This window comes from Syngnathoides biaculeatus, chromosome 23 (assembly GCF_019802595.1).
Source record: "Syngnathoides biaculeatus isolate LvHL_M chromosome 23, ASM1980259v1, whole genome shotgun sequence".
In the NCBI taxonomy this organism is placed as follows: domain Eukaryota; kingdom Metazoa; phylum Chordata; class Actinopteri; order Syngnathiformes; family Syngnathidae; genus Syngnathoides; species Syngnathoides biaculeatus.
This window is the reverse complement of record NC_084662.1, coordinates 13,306,708-13,329,023: the sequence shown is the minus strand read 5'-3', so window position 1 is coordinate 13,329,023 and position 22,316 is coordinate 13,306,708. Positions and strand designations below refer to the sequence as shown.

The window sequence follows — 22,316 nt, the reverse complement described above, 5'->3', positions numbered from 1 at the left end:
GCACGCTGGTGAAGGCTTCCGCGTTGTGCCTTGCAGACGAGCACACCTACGGCCGGGCTGGCTCATACATACTGTTTGGGAGTCTGTTGTTAGTTAGAAGTGATCCGCATATCATCTAAATATGGCTCGAAACGATGGGGTAATATTGCCCTGGTCATTTCACTTGGTTGTGATGGATGTTCTCTTGTTCCTGCCACAGCGTGTTTTCAATGACGAATGTCCGGGGTGACGTCACGGGCAGGAGATGCAGCCAATGTGGCGACCACTTGGATGTCGAATGACACTTCCGCGACTTCGCCCGTGGATGATGCGCTCTCCGCTCATATTCATTTTTTTTTCGTATAGACATTGAAGTGAATGATGTTATATGTATTTTTCATTTCAATATCTATTTTACAATGTTTATAGGGATAAAACTTGGGCTTTACATTTTCAGCTCTACAAAATCCTTCGTGATTGACTTTTACACAAATAGTGATCATTTACTCTCTCTTTGAATATATTATGTATTCCGATGTCTTTCTATTGTTGTGTACGTGTTTGAAAAACGGGCTGTGCGATAAATAGGATGGTTCCGGGGTAGCAAGATCGCTCTTCAGGTTTCAGTTTCCTTCATTTTCCCTCACAAAAACAATCTTTTCGGTCATGGCCGCTGTCCCGCGCTATCATTTTTTCCCTTCTCTCACCGCCGTCGCGGCTGCCGATTCGCCCGAACGGCAATAAGCGCCGTTTCCCCGGCGACGGCGTGACGCGACACCGCAACACGGCCCTGTGGCGCCATACGGTACGTTTTTTTTTTTTTTTTTGTCTACGTTTTGCGCTGGAATCAGCTCACTTAAATGCATAGTCAGTTGTTTAGGGGAACGGTTGACTGTGTTTATGCATACGCGCCGAGCCGGCATTATAATGCAGATCCGCAGCCCGGGGGCCTCCGGATCGGCCAACGCCGGCTCCCGCGCGCTAAGAGCCGCAGAAAAGGTGTGGGCGTAAATCTGCGCAGCGCGGGCTTGATTGGATTGGCTTCGTCCCGCTACCGCTCGCCGTCTACATGTGTTATTCCGTGAGCGTCGGGGCCCCGCCGTACGACCTTTGCCTGGAGCCAGTCTATATTCCTGCGGGCCGTGTTCGCGGGGAAGAGGAGGATGAGGAACACGCGGACATTGGGTCACCTCCACGCACCCGGGCGCACGTCAAATTGCGCGCAGAATGCTAAAAGGATTCTCTCGCCGCCCTCCTCTCTGTTCCGCTCCCACAATAGCACAACAGCACTCCTTTTAACTGTCCCCTGGATTCAATTACTACGCCTTGCTTTATAGATCTGTTGACTTGCTCTCAGGCCAAGCGAGGACTTAATGTTCAGGGTGTTAAATCGCCACTCAGTCGACTTCAAAAGGTTGCACGAGTTGCAACTAAAGACGCCATTTAAATCATCCACTCTCCTGGGCGGGATGACATTTTCTACTTTGAAAGAGAACTTGTGATGTGAGAAAATATCATTTGTTGCTGTTAATAAAGAGAGAAATACGTTCAAGCGCAGACGGCTCGGGGAAGGATCCGTTGGGAGAAGTGTGTTTGTCTCCCGCTTCAGATGGGATAACGCATTCAGGCAAGGAAAAAGAAAAAAAGAAAGACGTGTGCGTGCATGTGTGTGTGTGTGTGTGTGTGTGTGTGTGTGGGATGTGCTTCAAAGATGCGAATCCCCAGCAGGAGACTGAAGTGTTCTGTGTTTTATTGTGCAAGACCACAATTTCATGAACTCCCAACAGTTTATTTGGAAAGAACGAAGGAGGGCCAGGGCCGCACGAAAAAAAGGCAATGTTGCGAGAATAAAGTCGTAATAGTACAAAGGACAAAAAAAAAAAAAATGTCGGGAGGTGACGCGAAAAAAAACAAACAAAGTTACGCAAAACAAGATGGAAAATTAGAAGTGTAAAGTCGGAATTTGGCATGCAAATTTTGGCTTGCCTCTTCACGGGTTGCCACATCGTGTTATATACAGTGTATTCATATACTGTATATAATTTTTAAAATGAAGACAAAATAGCGACTAACATTACCGAAATGAAGCCACGATACTAAAAATAAAGTCGTGAAGTTGCTAGAATGAAATCGCAAATTACGGAAAAAAAAAGTCTTAATGTCAGTAGAATCATAATTTACAAAGAAAACAGTTTTAAGGTTACCAATGTAAAGTTATAAATGACAATAAATATTTGATAGATAGATAGATAGATAGATAGATAGATAGATAGATAGATAGATAGATAGATAGATAGATAGATAGATAGATAGATAGAAGATAGATAGATAGATAGATAGATAGATAGATAGATAGATAGATAGATAGATAGATTCATTGGAGTGAAGTCACAATATTACAACAACAAAAAGTTGCAGACTTACAAAAAAAGTCATAAAGTTACTCAAGTCAAGTCATAATGTTATAAGGAAAAATGTTATTAGGGGACTCAAATTTAAAGTCATATTATTACGAGACTTCATTTGTGAAGTTATCAGAATAAGGTCCAGTTTGAAGAATGAAAAAAGTGCTGATTAGAAAAAAAATATATGAATCCAACAAGAATAAAACTGCAATGTTATGAAAATACAGATGAACCCCCTCATAAAATTCAAAAGCAACCATTCATGAAGAAAAGGTTCAATTTATATTGTTTTGTGCCACAACAGAGGTATACTTATGCTTATACCTTAACAACATCTAAATTTTTTCCTCAGTAACTTTATTTTTGTAAAAATCAGGCTTTTTCCTCTCGGAACGTTCCATTAATAGTAATACTCCCCCCCACCCTAATCCCCAAAAATCAGACCTTTATATTTGTTGTATTTATTTAGATGCAGCGAATCCCAAAACTCTTTCCTGGCAAATGATTAAAGCCAAGTGAGTTGTTTTTTTTAAATTATTTTTTTAAATATTTTTGTTTTGGGTTGGGGGAGGGGTGGGGGAGTCGGGTGGGCCATTTGGGATGTAACCATGAAAGAACATGACTGTCTTCCATTTAGTGAGCGTTTTAAAATTTAAAATAATGTACCAAACAAGGCCTGGATTTGATATTTTTACCGTTGTGGTTTGCAATTAAAATCACGATGCATACACAATTAGATCAAAGCACCCAGGCAATTTCATGAGATGAATATTAATATGATTGCATGCTCGTCACTTACCCAGCCGCGGTTGCTAAATACTCAGCCACATTTGCATATTCTGAACTAACTTAGGTGACAGTTGTTGCTTTTCCTCTCGTGTGATCATTTTGCCGGTAACATCGGGCGAAATGTGCGTTAAACCCACGACGCCGAGACCGGGGGCTTAACGTCCATTTCTCCGGAAAGGTCATGCATTATGGTGGGGGGGGGGGGGGGGGGTGTTTAGGAGGGAAAACTGTGTTTCTGTAATTATTATTATTATTTTTTGCATCTTTCCAAGCGCTGATAAAGTAGTTTGCCTTTTTTTTTTTTTTTTTACCCTTTTTCAGCAATGAGATCAGGGTCATCATTTATTCATCTTGATGTTTACTTTCAAAGCGTCCCTGACTCGCCATTAAAATTCTGCTTACAGCAGGTGTTCCAAATTCAGCCGTCTGATGTTTTTGGTTTTGTGTATTTACTCGTTTGTGTGTTCGCATGACCACACAAAAACATCATTTTGACAGAAATTTGCAGTTTTGTTTTTTTTTTTACCCAAAGTACACATTACCACCACCAACTGCACTGGAGTGGAACTGCTCCGATTTTTCTTTCAATTTAAAGAGAAATAATTATTTTTATATTAACACAAAAATAACACATTATAGAGGGTGTAAATAATGTAGCCTTCAAAATTTTTCTTTTTTCCAGACTATAATTAGCATATGAAGTGAAACTACATATTTGTGATTTGGCATTTGCAAATTTGCCCATTTCCAGATTTTTAATGGAATCCTTCCATCCACCCATACAATTTCTTAGCCGCTTATCCTCACAAGGGTCACGGGAGTGCTGGAGCCTATCCCAGTGGTCAACGGGCAGGAGGCGGGGTACACCCTGAAGTGGCCAATCGCAGGGCACATAGAGACAAACAAACCCACCTAGGGGGAATTTAGAGTGTTCAACTAATGTTGCATGTTTTTGGGATGTGGCAGGAAACTGGAGTGCCCGGAGAAAACCCACGCAGGCACAGCGAGAACATGCAAACTCCACACAGGTTGGGCCGGGATTGAACCCGGGACCTCAGAACTGTGAGGCCAACACTTTACCAGCTGATCCACCGTGGCACCTTAATGGAACCCATCCTCCTTAAATGCCCAACAAACTCACCATTTTGCTGTTTTTGTGTTCATGCCAAAGCTATTACAGTACTATCTAGTGTCATTTTAGGAAGTATGTTGAAGTGAGTTGAGGAGTTTTCTTGAGCTCAGTAGCCCTTTTCTTGTAGCTTCTGTAAGCAATTAAAAACATTTTAAGGGGGTGTGTGGATTTTTGCTACTTGTGCAAGGCACTATGCGGCTCCTAGTGCTCTTTGGTACTCTTTTCTATTTTACCACGCAGAAAACAAAGCCAAACTGTTCTCAAGCAGGTAACAATAAATTTACAGATGGTTGTGTTGGACAATATTTGTTATTATTTACAGTATCTGTTCAACAAGCGACGACAAAGAACTCGGCTGGATTAATTTAACGCAGACGTGGGATTCCATTGATAACTTTTAAGAGAGAATATAGGTCGCTTTTTCCAGGTTGGAAAGTTTCAAATGTTTTTTTTTTTTTTTGTCTGATTTCATCGACTGATGTGATATTTAAAAAAAAAAAAAAAAATTCAAGAAGCATTTTATGGGACGAAGGAAGCGGAGTGAGGTGAGAGGGAGGGGAAGGCGTCGTGTTACCTGGCTATGACAAACAGCACACAACTGACACCCAAGCAAGCCAGCAGAATATACATCCAGATATCAGGTGAGAGGGGGTTGAGGAAGGAGAAGACCCCGGGGTTGGTGCCGTTGGGCTTGCGGTACAGGATACTTATCCCCAGCGTCATGAAGGGCTTGGAGAAGTCAATGACCTTCTCTCGGACGTAGGTGATGGCGAGAGGGGCGACCGCCAAGTCCACTTTCTGCAATGACACCGGGAGAGCAAAGTGGATGAGGGCGCGGGTAGAAGGTTAAAAAAAAAAAAAAAAAAAAAAAACAGCAGAGGACACAAATCAAATTAGCATTTGATTTCTGTCGACGGCCTGCCGGGGTCAAATTGCACAGGAGGAAGACGAGCCCAGCCGGAAGAGGGAAAATAATCAGGGTCGTTAGTTCACCGAGATAACAGACACTCCCTTTTATTTTTAATGGAAATTACAGCTTAGGGTTTATGGTTGAACTTTCCTAAATGGTGTCGCAGGTGAGTCAGAAAGGCAACAAACTTGGAATTGGATTTACCTGACAGCGAGGAGAGCTTCTTCCGCAGGAAAGAAAAAAAAAGTAATTAGACCAATTCAGTCTTGATTGTGGAATCGACATTTATTTTTTATGGTTTTCGATTAAAGGAGCTGTAAAAAAAATAAATAAAAATCTCGATTTGGTCTCCTTAGTATCACAACATTGAGAAATGTGCATGTGGGACCTTTAAGCTAACCAAATAGCAGATTGGGAAAAACATCCATCCATCCATTTTCTTTGGCGCTTATCCTCACGAGCATCGCGGGTAGTGCTGGAGCCTATCCCAGCTGTCAACAGGCAGGGGGCGGGGTACACCCTGAACTTGTTGCCAGCCAATCGCAGGGCACATGGAGACAACAGCCACACTCGCAATCACACCTATGGGCAATTTAGAGTGTCCAATTAATGTTGCATGTTTTTGGGATGTGAGAGGAAACCGGAGTGCCTGGAGAAAACCCACGCAGGCACGGGGGGAACAGATTGAACCCGAGACCTCAGAACTGTGAGGAGGTCAACGCTTGACCAGCTGCGCCATCATGCTGCCCAGCAGGTTGTAAAAACTAAAAAATAAAATAAATATAATTGTTTTTGATTACTTTAGACTGAAGACATTTAACAGGAAATAATTTCTTGAAAATGAATCATTAAAACACACATACATATCTATCTATCTATCTATCTATCTATCTATCTATCTATCTATCTATCTATCTATCTATCTATCTATCTATCTATCTATCTATCTATCTATCTATCTATCTATCTATATATACACACACACACATATATACGTTTTTAAATGTTATTATTTATTTTTATTATATATATATATATATATATATGTGTGTATTTTTTGCAGGTGGCACAGTTGTGCTCACATAACTTAACAGTGACAATCGTACCCGTAATTGTGTGTGTGTGTATATATATATATATATATATATATATATATATATATATATACATATCTTACATTTAAATTTTTTATTCTTATTTATTTTTTAAAATTTACACATACATATATTTAAATTTTTTTTTTTTTTTTTTAGGTGGCACCGTTGTGCTCACATGACTTAACAGTAACAACTGTAACCGACCCCAGCACATAATCAATGATAAAAGGTGTCCTGGCTGGTCTGCTAGTATTTCTCCATGCATCCATTTTAGTACAAATGCATCCGTGCATCCATTTTAGTACAAATGGCAAAGTTATTCCTCGTTCCTTAAATTTGCTTGTCTGGCGTGTAGGTGCAGAAACCGGAGACTCACGTGGTCCATGAGCTCGCGCACCATGCCGTTCCACTGGCCCGTGCTCTCGTCCAGGGCGCCGTACTTGCCGTCTTCGACCAGCCGGACTTCGTACTGGAAGCCCAGGATTCCAGAAAGCTCCCTCAGCAGGTCGATGCAATAACCCTCGAAGCGGTCGTTCCCGTACAGGGGTTTATCCGACTTCTTAAACATGACGTACGGCTCCTCCTGTCGAGGGCGGCGATGCAAAAAAATAAAAAAAGAGGTCAGCTAGTGAAAGTTTGTACGGTTCTCACTCTTATTTATAGCCAACCTAGCGTACCAGTATGGTGGATACACGCAGGGATTTATTCGCCAGCGAGTCAGTGATGTTGGACGTCTTGCTTTTGTGAGTCTCGGACATATTCAGACCGCTCGGGGGATCCCAAGTTCCGATCTGCGGAGACAGCTCAGGATCACGCTTGGTTTCGAGTGGTACAAAATGAAAACGTTATCATAGCAACAGTACATAAGTAGAATTAGCGTCTTTGAGGAAGTTATATTACCATAACACTCCATTCCCCTATTAATTTTCCGTTGCATTTCTCTTTGTCAAAGGACATCTCTAATGCTGTGAAACATTAGTGTTCATATTAATTTTAGGCCTGCTTTCTGATTAAATATGTGATTTTGGCCCATACACATTTTGTTCGAAAACGACACATCGGCCTGTGACGTCACAGCGCAAGCCGAGGACTTATTATTCTTATTAAACCAGCATGTGGTGTAATTACTCCCTATTTAGAAAGTCTTTATCTTTCTTTTTAAGACAATAAGCGCCATTAGTGAGGTTAGATACATTTGAGTAGGCTTGCTTTGTTTGAAACCGATCGTTGTAACGCATCACTGCAGGAGAAAAGGCAGCACACGAGATCAGCGGGTGCACATTCGTGCAGCTATGCAGGGGATTTGGGCTCCAATTCTGTCTCTGATGTCACCCCAAGACATAACGGCATATTGATTTTGGTGATGGAAAAGGGACGCTCCCAGGAAAATAGTTTTTTTTTTACTGATTGCTGTTACTAGAAAAGACTTTCATTTTTTTGAAGCACGCCAAATTAATTATATCCATCCATCCTTCCATACATCCATCCATCCATCCATTTTTTAGTCGCTTATGCTCACAAGGGTCACGTGGCGTGCTGGAGCCTATCCCAGGAGGCGGGGTACACCCTGGACTGGTTGCCAGCCAATCGCTGGGCACATGGAGACAGACAACAGCCGCACTCACAATCACACCTAGGGGCAATTTAGAGTGTCCAGTAAATGTTGCATGTTTTTGGGATGTGGGAGGAAACCGGAGTGCCTGCAGAAAACCCACGCAGGCATGGGGGGACCTGCAAACTCAACACGGGCGAGGCCGGGATTTGAACCTGGGGTCTTCAGAACTGTGAGGCCAACGCTTGCCAGCTGTTCCACTGCCAAATAAAATAAAAATAAAAATAATAACTATTAAAATATAAACAAAATAAAACATTTTTCCCCTTATACAGTATATATATTTTATTTTTTATCATTTTTTTTTTTATTGGGGGTTGGAGGCCATCTGGAGGCTGTAAGTCCTTTAAGCTTCTGGGTAAACTAGAACCGATCCCAGCTGACTTTGGGTGAGAGGCGGGGTACACATTTGCAGAAAAACAGTTCGCATTTGCATTCACAACTACGGGCAATTTAGTGTCTTGAGTGACCTAACGTGCACGTTTTTTGCAATGTGCGAGGAAGCCGGAGAACATCTACGCACGCATACGGAGATCACCCAAATTCCACACTTGAGAGCCCGAGAGTTGAGATTTGAACCCAGAACCTCTCAAGAAGGACATTGCATATTTTGTACAGTTCCGTTCAGCGTCCGTGCGGCGCACGGTAAAATTGCAAGATGGCACCTTTTCCAGGCCCTCCTCCTTCAGGCTGATGACATCCAAGTCGAAATCCGTCCTAAGTCCGTTGGTCTTGTTGAAGAGAACGCGGCCGGTCAGGCCATCCCAGTGAGCCTATAAACATAATGTTGATAATGATAATGAAAATCCTCAGCCCCTCAGCGCGGCCGCTCCGTCAAGCCGAACCGCCGTCTTTCCCCACAATATCAATCTAACCTCTAACCACCTCATTTTATTTCCGAATCATGCACCGCGCCGAGCTCTCTCCTCTCGCCGTCTGCCGCAGTAATTTAGCGGGAGACGGCGAAGCTGCTAAAAGGGAGAAAAACAGCGACGAGTTCGTCACGCGTGCCTGCCGCGAGTTTCACTTTGAAGCACCAGACGGGCGTGGGGAGCTTTAGCGGCGTGGTGAGAGGAAAGGGGTGGTGGTTGCGGGGTGGGGTAATGTGCCCACTATTACTAACGGCGCATTGATGATCATGAAAATTACCTGCAATGATAACATCCCCAGAATGAAAGAACGGTGAGAACAAAGCCAGCAAGCTGCTGACCCGCATTAGAATGAAGACGCTTTGATATCGACACGGATGGAGATACGCGCCGAAGAAAGAAAGGTAATGGAGATGTTTAAGATGTATTCATCGGCTCTTTTAGACAGAAAATCAGGGTCCGCGCAATCAGCGATTCCGCACGTTAGCCCGCTCTCATCAAAGCGACACGGGCTCGGCAACTGGCGGGGTCAAAGGTGAGCGATGCGCCAGGGTACCTCTTTGATGAGGCCGATGAAGCGGCCCCCGAAGCGCCAGGGCTTGTGGCGATTGCACTGCAGGGAGCTGACGGTGATCTGCTGCGACTGCTGGACCGCCACCGCCACCACGTGCACGGCGTCGTACATCAGGGCCGCGTCTGTCTGCAAGCGGGGAAGGGGGAGATCGTGAGGCTCTCGCGGGGAGCCAGCGGGGCATTGCCCCAGCCGACCTGAGGAATGGAGCTGTGGCGGAAAAAGCTTGTGATGTTTTCTTTCAAGAGAATCCTGATTAAATCTGAAATGAATCTTGCACCCTGTGATGAATTTGGACGTGGTCGTGAAATCGTGAGCAAAAGTCTACTATTCCAAAATAAAATGAGCATAAAATAAAATCCGTGACATGAAAAACCAATACAGTTTATCCATCCATCCATTTTTCTTAGCCGCTTATCCTCAAAAGGGTGGCGGGAGTGCCTATCCCAGCTGTCAACGGGCAGGAGGCGGGGTACACCCTGAACTGGTCACCAGCCAATTGCAGGGCACATGGAGACAGACAACAGTCACACTCACAATCAAACCGAGGGGCAATTTAGAGTGTCTAATTAATGTTGCATGTTTTTGGGATGTGGGAGGAAACCGGAGTGGCTGGAGAAAACCCACTCAAGCACAGGGAGAACATGCAAACCCCACACAGGCGGGGCTGGGATCGAACCAGGGTCCTCAGAACTGTGAGGCCGACGCTTTACCAGCTGAATCACCGTACCACAGCTTATCAAACTACATTTTTCAACAGTCTTTCAGTACATTACAGTCCAGTGTATTTGTACACACAAGGGTAAATTGTATAGAAAATACTGTTCTAGACATAGTTGTCTGTGTATGTGCCTTTAAGAGGTGGGGCCAGGCAGGGGTGTGCGTGAGTGTCTGGGCGTGAGCTGTAGCTGACAACAGGTCATGTGGTCCATGTTTTGGTGAATTCAGGGAATGGCTGAAAGTACCACAGTGGCTCTACTTTCCCACGTTAGAGCGTTACAATCGACATGCGTTGTGTAAAAACACACAAAAAAACATCCCTTAAAAATGTAACGTAGCAGGGGCACAGTGCTCTATGAGTATATAAATATGAATTTATATGACTACACCAACACATTTAAATATAGTCAAAGTAAAATTCATCCGATTCAAAATGGAACAATATAATGACACTTATTGACTAAAATAAGCACAAAGGGAAGAAGGAAGACAAAAATCATTTTTTTTAAAAATATGAAAATTATTCAAAATTAAATATAATTTAATAATAATAAATCAAATATAATATTAAAATAATAAAATATTAATTGCGCCCCTTTTTTTTCCCCCCCAAGCTAAGTGCAGGAAAGTGAAGATCCGGCACTCCCTTTGATCGTGTCCGACTGACTATTTTGCTGCCGGCTGTACCTGTCCTTTCTCTGTTGTCTGGGGCAGCAGATCCCTCACGCCCGAGGGGGGCGTGCGCTTATTTTAATGCAAAACAAAAAAAAAAAACTGTGAGTCAAAAATTACCTCGTCCCACAAATTCTGCCCAACAGGGAACAGCAAACAAAACAACAAAAACAGTTCCAATTATCTATTGCACAATAATTTGCAATAGCCAACCACGACCTTTTTTTTCTAGTTTTATAATGAATCACACATACACATATAGTGCACTGCTACTTTTTCTTTCCTATATGACAACATCAATTTGCATAGCTTAAGAATTACCCCCCCCCCAAAATTTTTTTTAAAAATAAATAAATAGTCAACACAGTGTCCAATAACGTCTGTAAAAGTTCCAAAACGCTGTTCGCTTTAGCACGGAGAGGCTCCGGCGTGTCGCCGTAGAAACTAATGACTCCTGATGGGTGTTCCCACCCCCCAGAGAGACGACAGCGTCAGCCAGGCGACCCGGTCCAGATGGGAAGAATCTGGGTGGTAGACTCCGTGTTACAGCCAGAGTACATTACAAAAGGGATGCGGCACACAGAAAAGAGCACTGTGGATCACCATCCACCATACACCGCTGAATAACTTTATCTCTCTCTCTCTCTCTCTCAATTTTTTTTAACTCTAGCCTAACGTCAATAAATACATACAGCACTTTCCCCCGCGTCTAGTCATTCAGTTATTCGCTTCTCCGACAAAGGCATGCAACTGGGCTTCTAACTTGGTGCTCGATATAATTGCGCTCATTGAATCAACACGTTTATTTTCGGGACTGGGGATCCATTCAAAAATACCGTGGCACAAATGATGTAATTACAGCACTGTGAAGACACTCGATTAGGTACACGTGGCGCAATGCAACTGATGGATGAGATGAAGCGGAAAAAAAAAAAACATTAAAAAAAAAACACATCTGCCTTTATTAAGATACTAATGCTCAGTTTTTGTTTAGCGGTGACGGGAGTAAAGTATTAATATAGCCATTAGTCTCACTTTATCCAGGGAGGAAAGAAATGTAATAGAGATCACACAAATCTAATGACCTTATGATAATATCATGAACTTCATATAAAGTATTTGGATGTTGTAATAACACGTTGCCACGTTAAAGTCCCCATAATGTGCCCGGTTAGAGGTCAAGCTGTAATCGGACAATATGCAGAAGACTGTTGAATTATAGATTATGGCCCCGTCACACCATGACGTTCTGGTCAACGTTCTCTGAACATTTCAATCGTTCTATTTTTCAGCGTTCTCAAACGCGGATGACACATCTGGCGTGTGATTAACGTGTGTCTAACGCGTGACTTAATGTGTGTCTAATGCACGAGAAGCGTGTAACGGCGACCAAATAAGATACCCCTAAAAACCATTAGCGTGTGCAAACGTGTCACTGGGGCGCGACGAGCGATTTGTCAACGTAAGACGAGCGTGTGACCAATGGGTGAATAACGACAGAAAAGCATTTTGCTGGCGTCTAATTTTTACAGTGGAACGGGAACGAAAACGTTGGAAATTTCATACTCACTTCAGTTATTCTCGTGAGTTTGAACGGTGTGCTGTGTGCGCTAGCGGATTGTTCAGTGGTCGTTGACAGGTCGCCAGTGAGTCGTTCACTGCAAAGCAAACGATTAAGTAACAACCAAGTAACGCTACCGTAACGACTGACTAACGATAGCCAAACGCGTGCAACGCTCGGCGAACTTTAGTAAAACGTTCCACGAACGTTTTGAACGTTCTGCGGCATTTAAAATTAAATGTTGATGATCGCTGGTCTCGGTGAGAACTTTTGTGCATGTTCAAAACTTTTTTTTCCGGACCGGCGTTCTCCGCCGATTCCCAGCGATCATTGACGTTCACTAGCGTTCAAACAACGCTGTTCTGGAGCTATCCCGGCGACCATGGGCGACTACCAATGTTTCCTCAAACGCTGACCAGAACGTCATGGTGTGACGGGGCCATAAACGTTCATGCATTTCAAGTGTATGAGTTTGGTTTCTTATAGTTTACTGTGCCCGTGTAGCAAATAAAATTAGATAAACACTTGCACGCCACTGCAATCTGCAACCGCCGTAGTAAACATTTATTGACATCACCGCGCTTGTAAATTGCCGGAATGGATCTCAGGTGTACCTAATGATGTGGCCGCTGGGTTTCGACGCAACCCGTTTCATAGCCGACGTATGCAATATAAAGTTAGGTGGGCAATTTTTTTTCCGACGGAGTACCGATTTGATTGACAGATCCCCGTCTTCGCCGCACAACTGCTGAAAGATGTGGCTCATTAAAGTAAATGCCTCAGAGGGACAAAAAGCAGCAACGCGTTCATCGGTCTTACCACTCCCCGGTGTCTCTTTCCCCATTGTTAATTATTTAAATCATTTCTGCTCGCCACTGCGCGCAAATTGTGAAAACTTGGCATATTTTACGACCAGACGCATTTGTCATATTTCAGCTATTTCCCACCCCCCGCGCCTCTCGGTCTTGGTAGTGGAGTACACCCTCGACGTATTGGCTGGCGATGGAACCGAGAGGCTGGTGGCGCCGCGCGGGAAGAGGAACAGATCAAGGGAGCAAACGTGAAATGATGGCTCGCGTCGCTGGCAGATTGCCTCCCATTTCAAAACAATCTAAGTGTGATCTGGATATTTGTTTCGGCACCGAGCGCGGCCGCTGAGGGCGGTTTTAAGTGCTTTAAGCGGGACCAATCTCCAACCAGGCGGGGACACTCAGATGCTGAGGGGAAAGGTTTCCAACAAGATGGCAGGCGCTTGCGCTGGCTCACATATGAAATCAGACGACCACGAGAAGATGTTAAAGTTGCCGAAGGAGACCCATTTTCACGATTCTTCTCGTCCCTTCTTTTGTCGACGGCAGAGGGATAAAAAAAAAAAAAGCGAATGTGTGAAGTGGAATAATCTTGAAAGAAGCTGTCATGTGAAAAGAACTTTCTGGTAAATTCACAAGCCCAACATTGAATCTTTGGTGTGGAAAAAAGCAGCGGAACGTGTAAACTTTGAACAGGATGGCTTGAAGTCTGCTTGATGTACACTAGAAGTATCACAATGCACATTGAATTGAAGTAAAAAAATGGGGCAAAATTCTGTAATCTATTTTATTCTAATAAATTATGACATTACTGTGTGTTTTTCTCAAGTACAATATTGTACAGCAACATTTTTATGATTAAAGATACGACCAAATTTTGTTTTTCTTCATTTTTTGGGGTGGTGTGGAACCGATTCAAGGCGTTTCCATTGATTTCAATGGCGAAAGATGATTTGAGATGCGCCTGTTTTGCGTTACAGAGTGTAAATTTGGCTAATCTACGTCGCTGCGCCGACTCGCTTGTCAAAGTTTGATTTCATGTGTCAAGTTTTGTGCAAAGGGATTTTTTTTTTTAAAATAAGACAAAATACTACAATATTCCTACCCGATGACATACTTAAGTTGTTGGTGGCCCATCGTTGTTTGATTTAAGAAAAAACAAAACACCAGTGCAACATGTGAGAAAGAAAACAAAGAGTGGCTGAACGTTCCACGCACTCGCATCCTCTGAGCGACAAAAGCCAACTCCCGGGAGACATGCCTCATTTACCAAAGGTGCAACACCGGCTTCCTCATTTGGAACGGGAGCGAAAAACGCCGCGGTGTGAACATTTATACAAATATATTCCTAGCCGCCGCATCAGTATTCACGCCATCCATCCGCCTGTGCATACTTCCATAATTCCTCTGATAATGGAGCACTCTGAAAAATGACATCCCTCTTTCTCGTTTCACCTACACCCACCCACCCACACACACACACACACACATAGCCAAACATCCCCAAACCAGGTCCAGTGATGGACAGGAAGTGCAGCTGCAGTGGTTTCTACATATCATATACATCTGATTAGCCTTAACGAGATGAAGCCTGACCTGTTATTCGCCGCGCACGGGCGCTCCGCAGCTGCCACATAGCAACGAGACGACGCACGCGCAAACGGCAACCGTCGGCGTCACAGTCTGCCGCCGAGAAGGAAGCTGGCTGTTTTCTCGGCGCTCGGCAGACAGCCCCGCGGGACGTGATGATTTACTAGACGAGTGGGCTAATTATTCATTTCATTACCAAGTTCATATGCATGTGCGTCGCTCCACTAAGCACGGGATGCGGGCATTTAATTCACAAACGGCACTGTCATTTTTTTCTTCTTCTTCAAATGGATGACTTGCAATCGACATTTGTCAAGCCGAGTTTTCTCCGTGCAAAAAAAAAAAAAAAAAAAGAAATAATAATAATAATAAGTGTGATGATTAATGCAACAAAGCGTGAGCGAGTTTTTGGACACACGGATGCGGTGTTTACATGCTGGTAGATGTCTGCGCACAATTACAATTTAGCGAGAATACCAACTCCCGCCGAGGAGCTAATCAGAATCCCGCACATGTGCTGAAGCCCTTCCTTAGCAAATCTAATGACTAAATTAACATTAGATTAAAATGCAACACGTTATTACTTATTATTACTATTATTCGTTACTGTGTTTTTGTCAGACTTTGGTATGTTTCCCCCTTTGTACTTAAACTGATTCTTATTACAAATTCAAAGGTGAAATGCTAAATTATGACAAATGAGACAATGTTTTCCAACATTTACTGAGCTAAAATCTAACGACACTGTAGCAGAATAGAACTCGTGCAACTACGTCATCAAATCACGTCACTGGCCGGAAGTGCCGGTCAAACAAAGCATTCTTCTATGCTAACTCGGTTGGAGACGACACGAAAATACGTCTTACAGCACGACGGCCAGAGTTTTGTCCGATACCGTTAAACATTTAGAAGGTGATGATAAATGAAGGTACGTGGAAAAATGACAGACACTTAGCATAGAGGACCCAGATTTAATGCCGAAGTCGACGTTTTAGCCAATAAGAAATTGGACCATTAACCCGCTACACATGTATCCGGTGGTAAATCGAGATTTACACAGAAAAGTTTGAAAGCGTATGAAATGTCTGGACGCGTACAAATACTTCGTTGTTGGATCTGTTCTCAATCGAGAATAAATCCCACATAGTGATGGAGCCACTCAGATTTTTTTGAATAGAAATACCAATATTTCAATAAATAACCCCTGGTTTTACACAAACTCGCATTCATTAACTATGATTGGAAAAAAAAAAGACAGCGAGTCTGCTCCTCCGTACACGGAAGCGTGTTGCGGCTGCACGTTAAACTTTGGTAAACTTCTCCGTGACAGACGTTATTTAAAAAAAAAATAATAATAAAAATTGTTGTCAAATGAGTCCATTGCATATTTAAAAAAAGAATATAAACCGCTGGGATAGGCTTCAGCACCCATATGTCTTGACCACTGCAAGGCTGTTGCACATTGGGACTGTAATTAGACACCGTATTTAAGTTGGAGTTTTTGTCACTGTCATTTGCCAGTTCGTTTGAGTTTGTGAGTTGCATTCACCGACAGTAGGAACATCCACCACTGAAAATAGTGTAGTGTTGAGCTATCCTCGTCACAGTGTTTCTGTGCCACCTTAGTTTAGTCCTGTCTTAGTTTATGTTCCATAGTCAAGTCCTAGTTCTTAGTTTGTCTCCTAATCATTAGACCTCACTTCACATTTTTAGATCCTGCCTTTGCTTAGCATTTCTGTACCTCTGCCTTCTCGGACTGTTCGTCTTACGGCTAACATCATATCCTCATCTTGGAGTCCTGCATTTGGCTCCAGCCCTGCACCATACACGGAAGCGTGTTGCGGCCACACGTTAACCGACGGAAACCTCTGTGTGACCGACTGTTTATTTTCTTTTTTTAAAATACGCATTGGACTCGTTTGAAAACAACGCATATTGGAAAAAACAAAAGTCTGTCGGGGAGAGGTTTACCGAAGATTAACGTGTGGCCGCAACACGCTTCCGTGTACGCCGGAGACGACTCCCTGTGGTTTTTTATTCTCAAATGAGCCAACTTGGAATTATAAATACTTCTTGGGAATTTGAGAATGAGAAGAATAATTCCCACCTGAAGTGAAGTGCTCGCTACACCGTCGTATGTATTTGGTTGGGCGCCATCCATCACGTTTAATTGCCGAAATTCATCAATCTTTTCGCGTCTTTTCAGCTGGTATTCCATAGAAAGATCTCTTTGAATATCTGTCTCGTCTGTTGTAACAACCAACAGCACAACAAGTCTCCGGTTCAATGTCCCCCCCGCCCCACACTGTCGAGCAGCTCTTTGTGACCGGCAATATGGCGCCGTGAAAATGGTGACGTCACGTGATCGAGCTCTATTTTATTCATTTTATTACTCCGCCTGTCGCTATCCGTCACGGACAAAGATTAGAGTTCAGTTAAGCGAAATTGCTGTTGGCTAATTTGCGCTGCAAAGCTAGTTGTTGATTTAATGTCACACCTAGCAACTTTCCAATTGCTCCCCCCCTCCCTTTTCCTCTTTTTGAAGACTTGTTAAAGATAAGATCATCAAATTTTTCTGTCCAGCCACGCTGTGCCCAAAAAGAACGTTCTAGACTTGTCTGCGGTGGCGTTAGCGTCATTTGTAACAGCCGGTCTCATTGTTTGTCGTTTCCTCGCTCGGTCCCATTATCGATGGAGCCATTCGGCCGTCGAGCGTCGCGCCGTGTGACTCACATTTGCCCATAAAAGTCGGTTGCCGCACCGCGCGCCGTGCAAAAAGCGGTGACAGAATGCGCCCAAAAAGCTGAAATGTGAGAAAGTGAAGTGATTTATAGGGCGTATTGTGGCTGTTTCGGGTTTCTAAGCGGGCACTTGTCAGATGATTTGGGTGAGTAATGCAGCGCCGTGCAATTCCATCTCGCTCACTCTCTCCTCCTCTCTCTTGTCTTCTTTTCTCGCTCTCTGTCAATATCTTCTTTTATCCTCTTCATTTTTTTTCCCTTGAACACTCCCCCATCCATCCTTCTCACTCGCGCTTTCATTACATTATCAAAGTGAGGGGCGTTGCCGCCATCATCACTGCCATTTTGTCTTCTTTTGTGTTTTTTTTTTTGTCTCCAACTATCTCATCTTGCAATTCCGCATTCAAAGCAGCACGGCGTGCTTTTTAAAAAAAAAAATCATTTATGCACGTTTTGTTTTGTTTTGTTTTTGTCACAGGACAAAAAAAATTATGATTTTTTTTTGTGGAGGAACCACTGATGGTGCCAAATTTATGATGTGAAAGCACATTCATGGTTCCACTCTAAACGTAAGCACACTCCAACTTGTCCAAAGCGAGGATGCAGGAATACTGCAGAGTTCTTGAGATGCTTGTGTGGGGACGGAAGGAATGAAATGTGATTAATTTGCCGACACGCAAGTACATACGTGCAGAAGTTGCCTGCTGACTCTATGACTTTACATCCATTTATTTTATTTTATTTTTTTTATTGATTTCGACAGAGCTTTCCAGTGGTTCTCTCGCTCCTCTGTAACCTTTGTGGCTTTTCTGTTTCCATGCCAGCGAAAATAAAAATATATGTATAGAAGGAAAGGAATTTGCACCCCCCCCCAAAAAAGTATATGTATATCTATAGATATATCTATAGATATATCTATAGATATATATATATATCAAGCTGAAACTCAAAGGAAGCGGAATAGTGAAGCAGCTGTAAAGCGTTGGCTTCACAGTTCTGGGGACCGGGGTTCAAATCCCGGCCCCACTTGTGTGATGTTTGCATGTTCTCCCCATCCCTAGGTGGGTTTCCTCCGGGCACTCCGGTTTCCTCCCACATACCAAAAAACATGCAACATTAATTGGGCACGAAATTGCCCATAGGTGTGATTGTGAGTGCTGCAATTTGTCTCGATTGGCTGGCAACCAGCTCTGGGTGTACCCCGCCTCCTGCCCAATAACAACTGGGATAGGCTCCAGCACGACCCTTGTGAGGATAAGTGGCTAAGAAAATGGATGGATGGATATATATAGAGCTGAAACTCAACTGTAAAGCATTGGCTTCACATTTCTGAGGACCGCGGTTCAAATCCTGACATTTGCATGTTCTGCATGCATGATCCCAACGTGGGTTTCCTTCGGGCACTCCGGTTTCCTCCCACTTCCCAACAACATGCAACATTAATTGGACACTCTAAATTCCCTCCACGTGTCCGACTGTCGTCTGTCTCCATGTGCCCTGCGATTGCCTGGCAACCATTTCAGGGCGTACCCCGCCTCCTGCCCGATAACAACCGGGATTGGCTCCAGCTCTCCCGCGACCCTCCTGAGGATAAGCGGCTCAGAAAATGGATGGATGAAACTCAATGGTGCAATTAGTTTTCACAAACTTCATGTAACTTTCAAATGTGACTTGGTGATTAAGGGCCGCGAAGTAGCGTTATCCAAGTAAAGCCTTCAAGTGACGGCTGGCCGGCCGCTTTCACCAATTAGCAGCATGTCACCGCTCGGTTTGTCTTATCAAAACCCCGTTGAGCACGAGGATCTTTTACTTCGGCTTGAAAGTGCCTGTGGGCTGCTTTGGCCAGAAGGCTCCGCAGGCGAGAGGCTACCCGTGAAAACAAGCCAATTGGGATATTTTTGTTTGTGTGTCACTGTTTCTCTTCGCATTTATGTTCATCCATTTGGAAGTGGCAGAAGGTTTATATGCAACATGAACATCCATCCATCCATCCATTTTCTTTGCCGCTTATCCTCACAAGGGTCACGGGGAGTGCTGGAGCCTATCCCAGCTGTCAACGGGCAGGGGGCGGGGTACACCCTGAAATGGTTGCCAGGCAATCGCAGGGCACATAGAGACAAACAGTCACACTCACAATCACACCTAGGGGAAATTTAGGGAGTCCAAATAATGTTGCATGTTTTTTGGGATGTGGGAGGAAACCGGAGTGCCCGGAGAAAACCCAGGCAGCCACGGGGAGAACATGCAAACTCCACACAGGCGGGGCTGGGATCAAACCCGGGTCCTCAGAACTGTGAGGCCAACGATTTACCAGCCGACCGCTGTGCTGCTATTCTACACTTTATTCTTCTTGATTATTTTTGCCAACATAATGTACTGTGGGTGTCACGGTGGTGCAGCTGGAAAGCGTTGGCCTGACAGTTCTGAGGTCCTGGGTTCAATCCCAGAGCCGCCTGTGTGGAGTTTGCACGTTCTCCCCCGTGCCTGCGTGGGTTTTCTCCAGGCACTCCGGTTTCTTCCCACATCCCAAAAACACCCATTAATTGGAAATTCTAAATTGCCCATCGGTGTGATTGTGAGTGCAGCTGTTTCTTTCGATGTGCCCTGCGATTGGCTGGCGACCAGTTCAGGGTGTACCCCGCCTCCTGCCCGTTGACAACTTTGGATAGGCTCCAGCATTCCTCGCGACCCTTGTGAGGATAAGCGGCTAAGAAAATGGATGGATGGATAATGTACTGTAGATGGTGTCAAGTTACTGTGCCAAAAAAAAAAATGGTTGAATGAAACGATCACTTCTCTTGCGGAAGTCATAAAGATGAGATAATCTTTCTGAGTTTTAACATATATTAGCGCATTAGCCACTTTAAAATCTGCAGCTGTCTTAGAGATAGTTACTGAATATCACTTTACTTTTATCGTACTTTCATTTTTTGCTTAAATATGACCTTATACATTTAATCAACAGATAAAGCATTGTCCATTTGTTAAACAGACAAGAATGTGTTGTGCAGCGCGGCGGTTGTCCTTGATCTTTGTACGCAGAAACCAGCTGGTGACATCCTCCTTGCCCAGGCGTTGCCGTGGAGACGAACGTCACCAGATAAGTAGCGGAAAGTTACTATCCGGTGGGAGGGGGGGGGGGGGTTAGCCAATTTGTACCATGGAACTATAAATATAAAAACCTTGTGTTACCGGGCAGATACCTAGATAAGACCGGACGTCTGTATTGCACATTGTTTTGTAATAAATCCATTTTCTGTCAACTTGTCTAATCATTGGTCATCTCTTCCTCGATCCGTGAACAGGAGTCGGGTCCAACTGGCAAATCTCTACATTACGCAGCTGCACGAACACTGTTTTTTTTTTTTTTTAATTTTCCCAAACCAGTCTGCGTATTGTCCATTTTTTTATTGTCTTCTCAATTAAACGCATAACCTACATGAAGCTGACCAGCTACCAGTTGCCTAAAGTGTGAATTTCACAAAATCACAATCAGCCCTTCAAGTTTTTGCCCGACGTTTGCGGCATACGCGCCGCGCTTCTTTCTTTTTTTTTTTTTTTTGACTTGCCAGCTTGTCCTTCCTTGTTCTTTAGCGTGTGATGTCGTGTTCTTGTGTTTTCTTGCGACAATATGCTCCATATTCTGCACAGTTTGACGTGCGTGCCTCTCTTTACGAGAAGGTGGGAGGGCTGGCTCCACCAGGGATGATGGCTTGTCACGACCACCCTTCCTCCCCCAAGGCCAGCCAATATTCCTGAGCACTAGTGTGACCATGACACACATGCCCCCCCGCTGTCTCAAGTCATGATGGCCGCGCTGCCTTCATCACTAATGTAACGACTTATATCTTGTGCGCACATCATATTGTGGAACATTACCGCTTAAGCGGGGTACGGTACACTCATTTTGAACATTGCAGGCGATTTTTAAATCGTGACACAGTCCAAGTGTGTTTAACGCTCTTAGACTCATATAGTGGACTGCATATGCACCAATAGTCGCAGGTTTATGCCTGTTGTTGCCCCAAGATGGACCTACGAGGGGCAGTATAGTGCCGCAGGACACTTAGACCACCGTAAAATATGAATGAAAGGTAGTAGAAGAAGAAATGGAAGGCGCTAGGCTAACTTATCTAGTAGTTTCATTTCCGGTTTCCTTGTCGTTTTTTTTTTTTTTTTTTTTACCGTGGGGAGGGATTTGGGAGAAAGAAAAACGTGCAAACATTTTTCAAATTTGTGAAATTTGAACTGGGCTAATTGTCAACGTGGGTTGGAAACAAATCCACACAAAAAACACATCACAGGATATTCACATAGGATGATCTATTACAGATATCGCAGGTGTTGAGCCTATGCGACCTTCGATTGGAAGAAAAGGGTGGGGGGGTCAATTTGATATTAGGTCAGCTAATCAGTACGTGTCTACCAATTAAATTTAGCTACTTCTTCTTCTTTTCCATTCGGCTTGTGCTGTTAGGGGTCGCCACAGCGTGCCATCTTTTCCCATCTAAGCCTATCTCATGCATCTTCCTCTTTAACACCCACCGTCCTCATGTCTTCCCTCACAACATCGATCAACCTTCTTTTTGGTCTTCCTCTCGCTCTTTTGCTTGGCTATACTCACTCTCTCGCCTCTGGAACATGTCCAAACCATCAAAGTCTGCTCTCTCAAACCTTTTCTCCACAACATCCAACTTTGGCTGTCTTTCTAATGAGCTAATTTCTAATCCTATCCAACTTGCTCACACCAAGCGAGAACCTCAACATCTTCATTTCTGCTACCTCCAGTTCTGCTTCCTGTTGTCTCTTCAGTGCCACCGTCTCTAATCCGTACATCATGGCCGGCCTCACCACTGCTT

At 43.9% G+C, this 22,316-nt stretch overlaps 1 protein-coding gene across 1 annotated transcript in view; it reads right to left on the bottom strand.

Moving 5' to 3' along the window:
• grik2 (glutamate receptor, ionotropic, kainate 2) overlaps positions 1–22,316 on the bottom strand; it is a 99,927-nt gene that overhangs the window by 21,275 nt on the left and 56,336 nt on the right. Inside the window, exons 7-11 of the mRNA XM_061812782.1 lie at positions 9,350–9,493; positions 8,590–8,697; positions 6,990–7,103; positions 6,689–6,895; positions 4,880–5,103 (exon numbers count right to left, since the gene is read on the bottom strand). Of these exons, the coding sequence (XP_061668766.1) occupies positions 4,880–5,103; positions 6,689–6,895; positions 6,990–7,103; positions 8,590–8,697; positions 9,350–9,493 (797 nt within the window). The remainder of the gene's footprint in view (positions 1–4,879; positions 5,104–6,688; positions 6,896–6,989; positions 7,104–8,589; positions 8,698–9,349; positions 9,494–22,316) is intronic.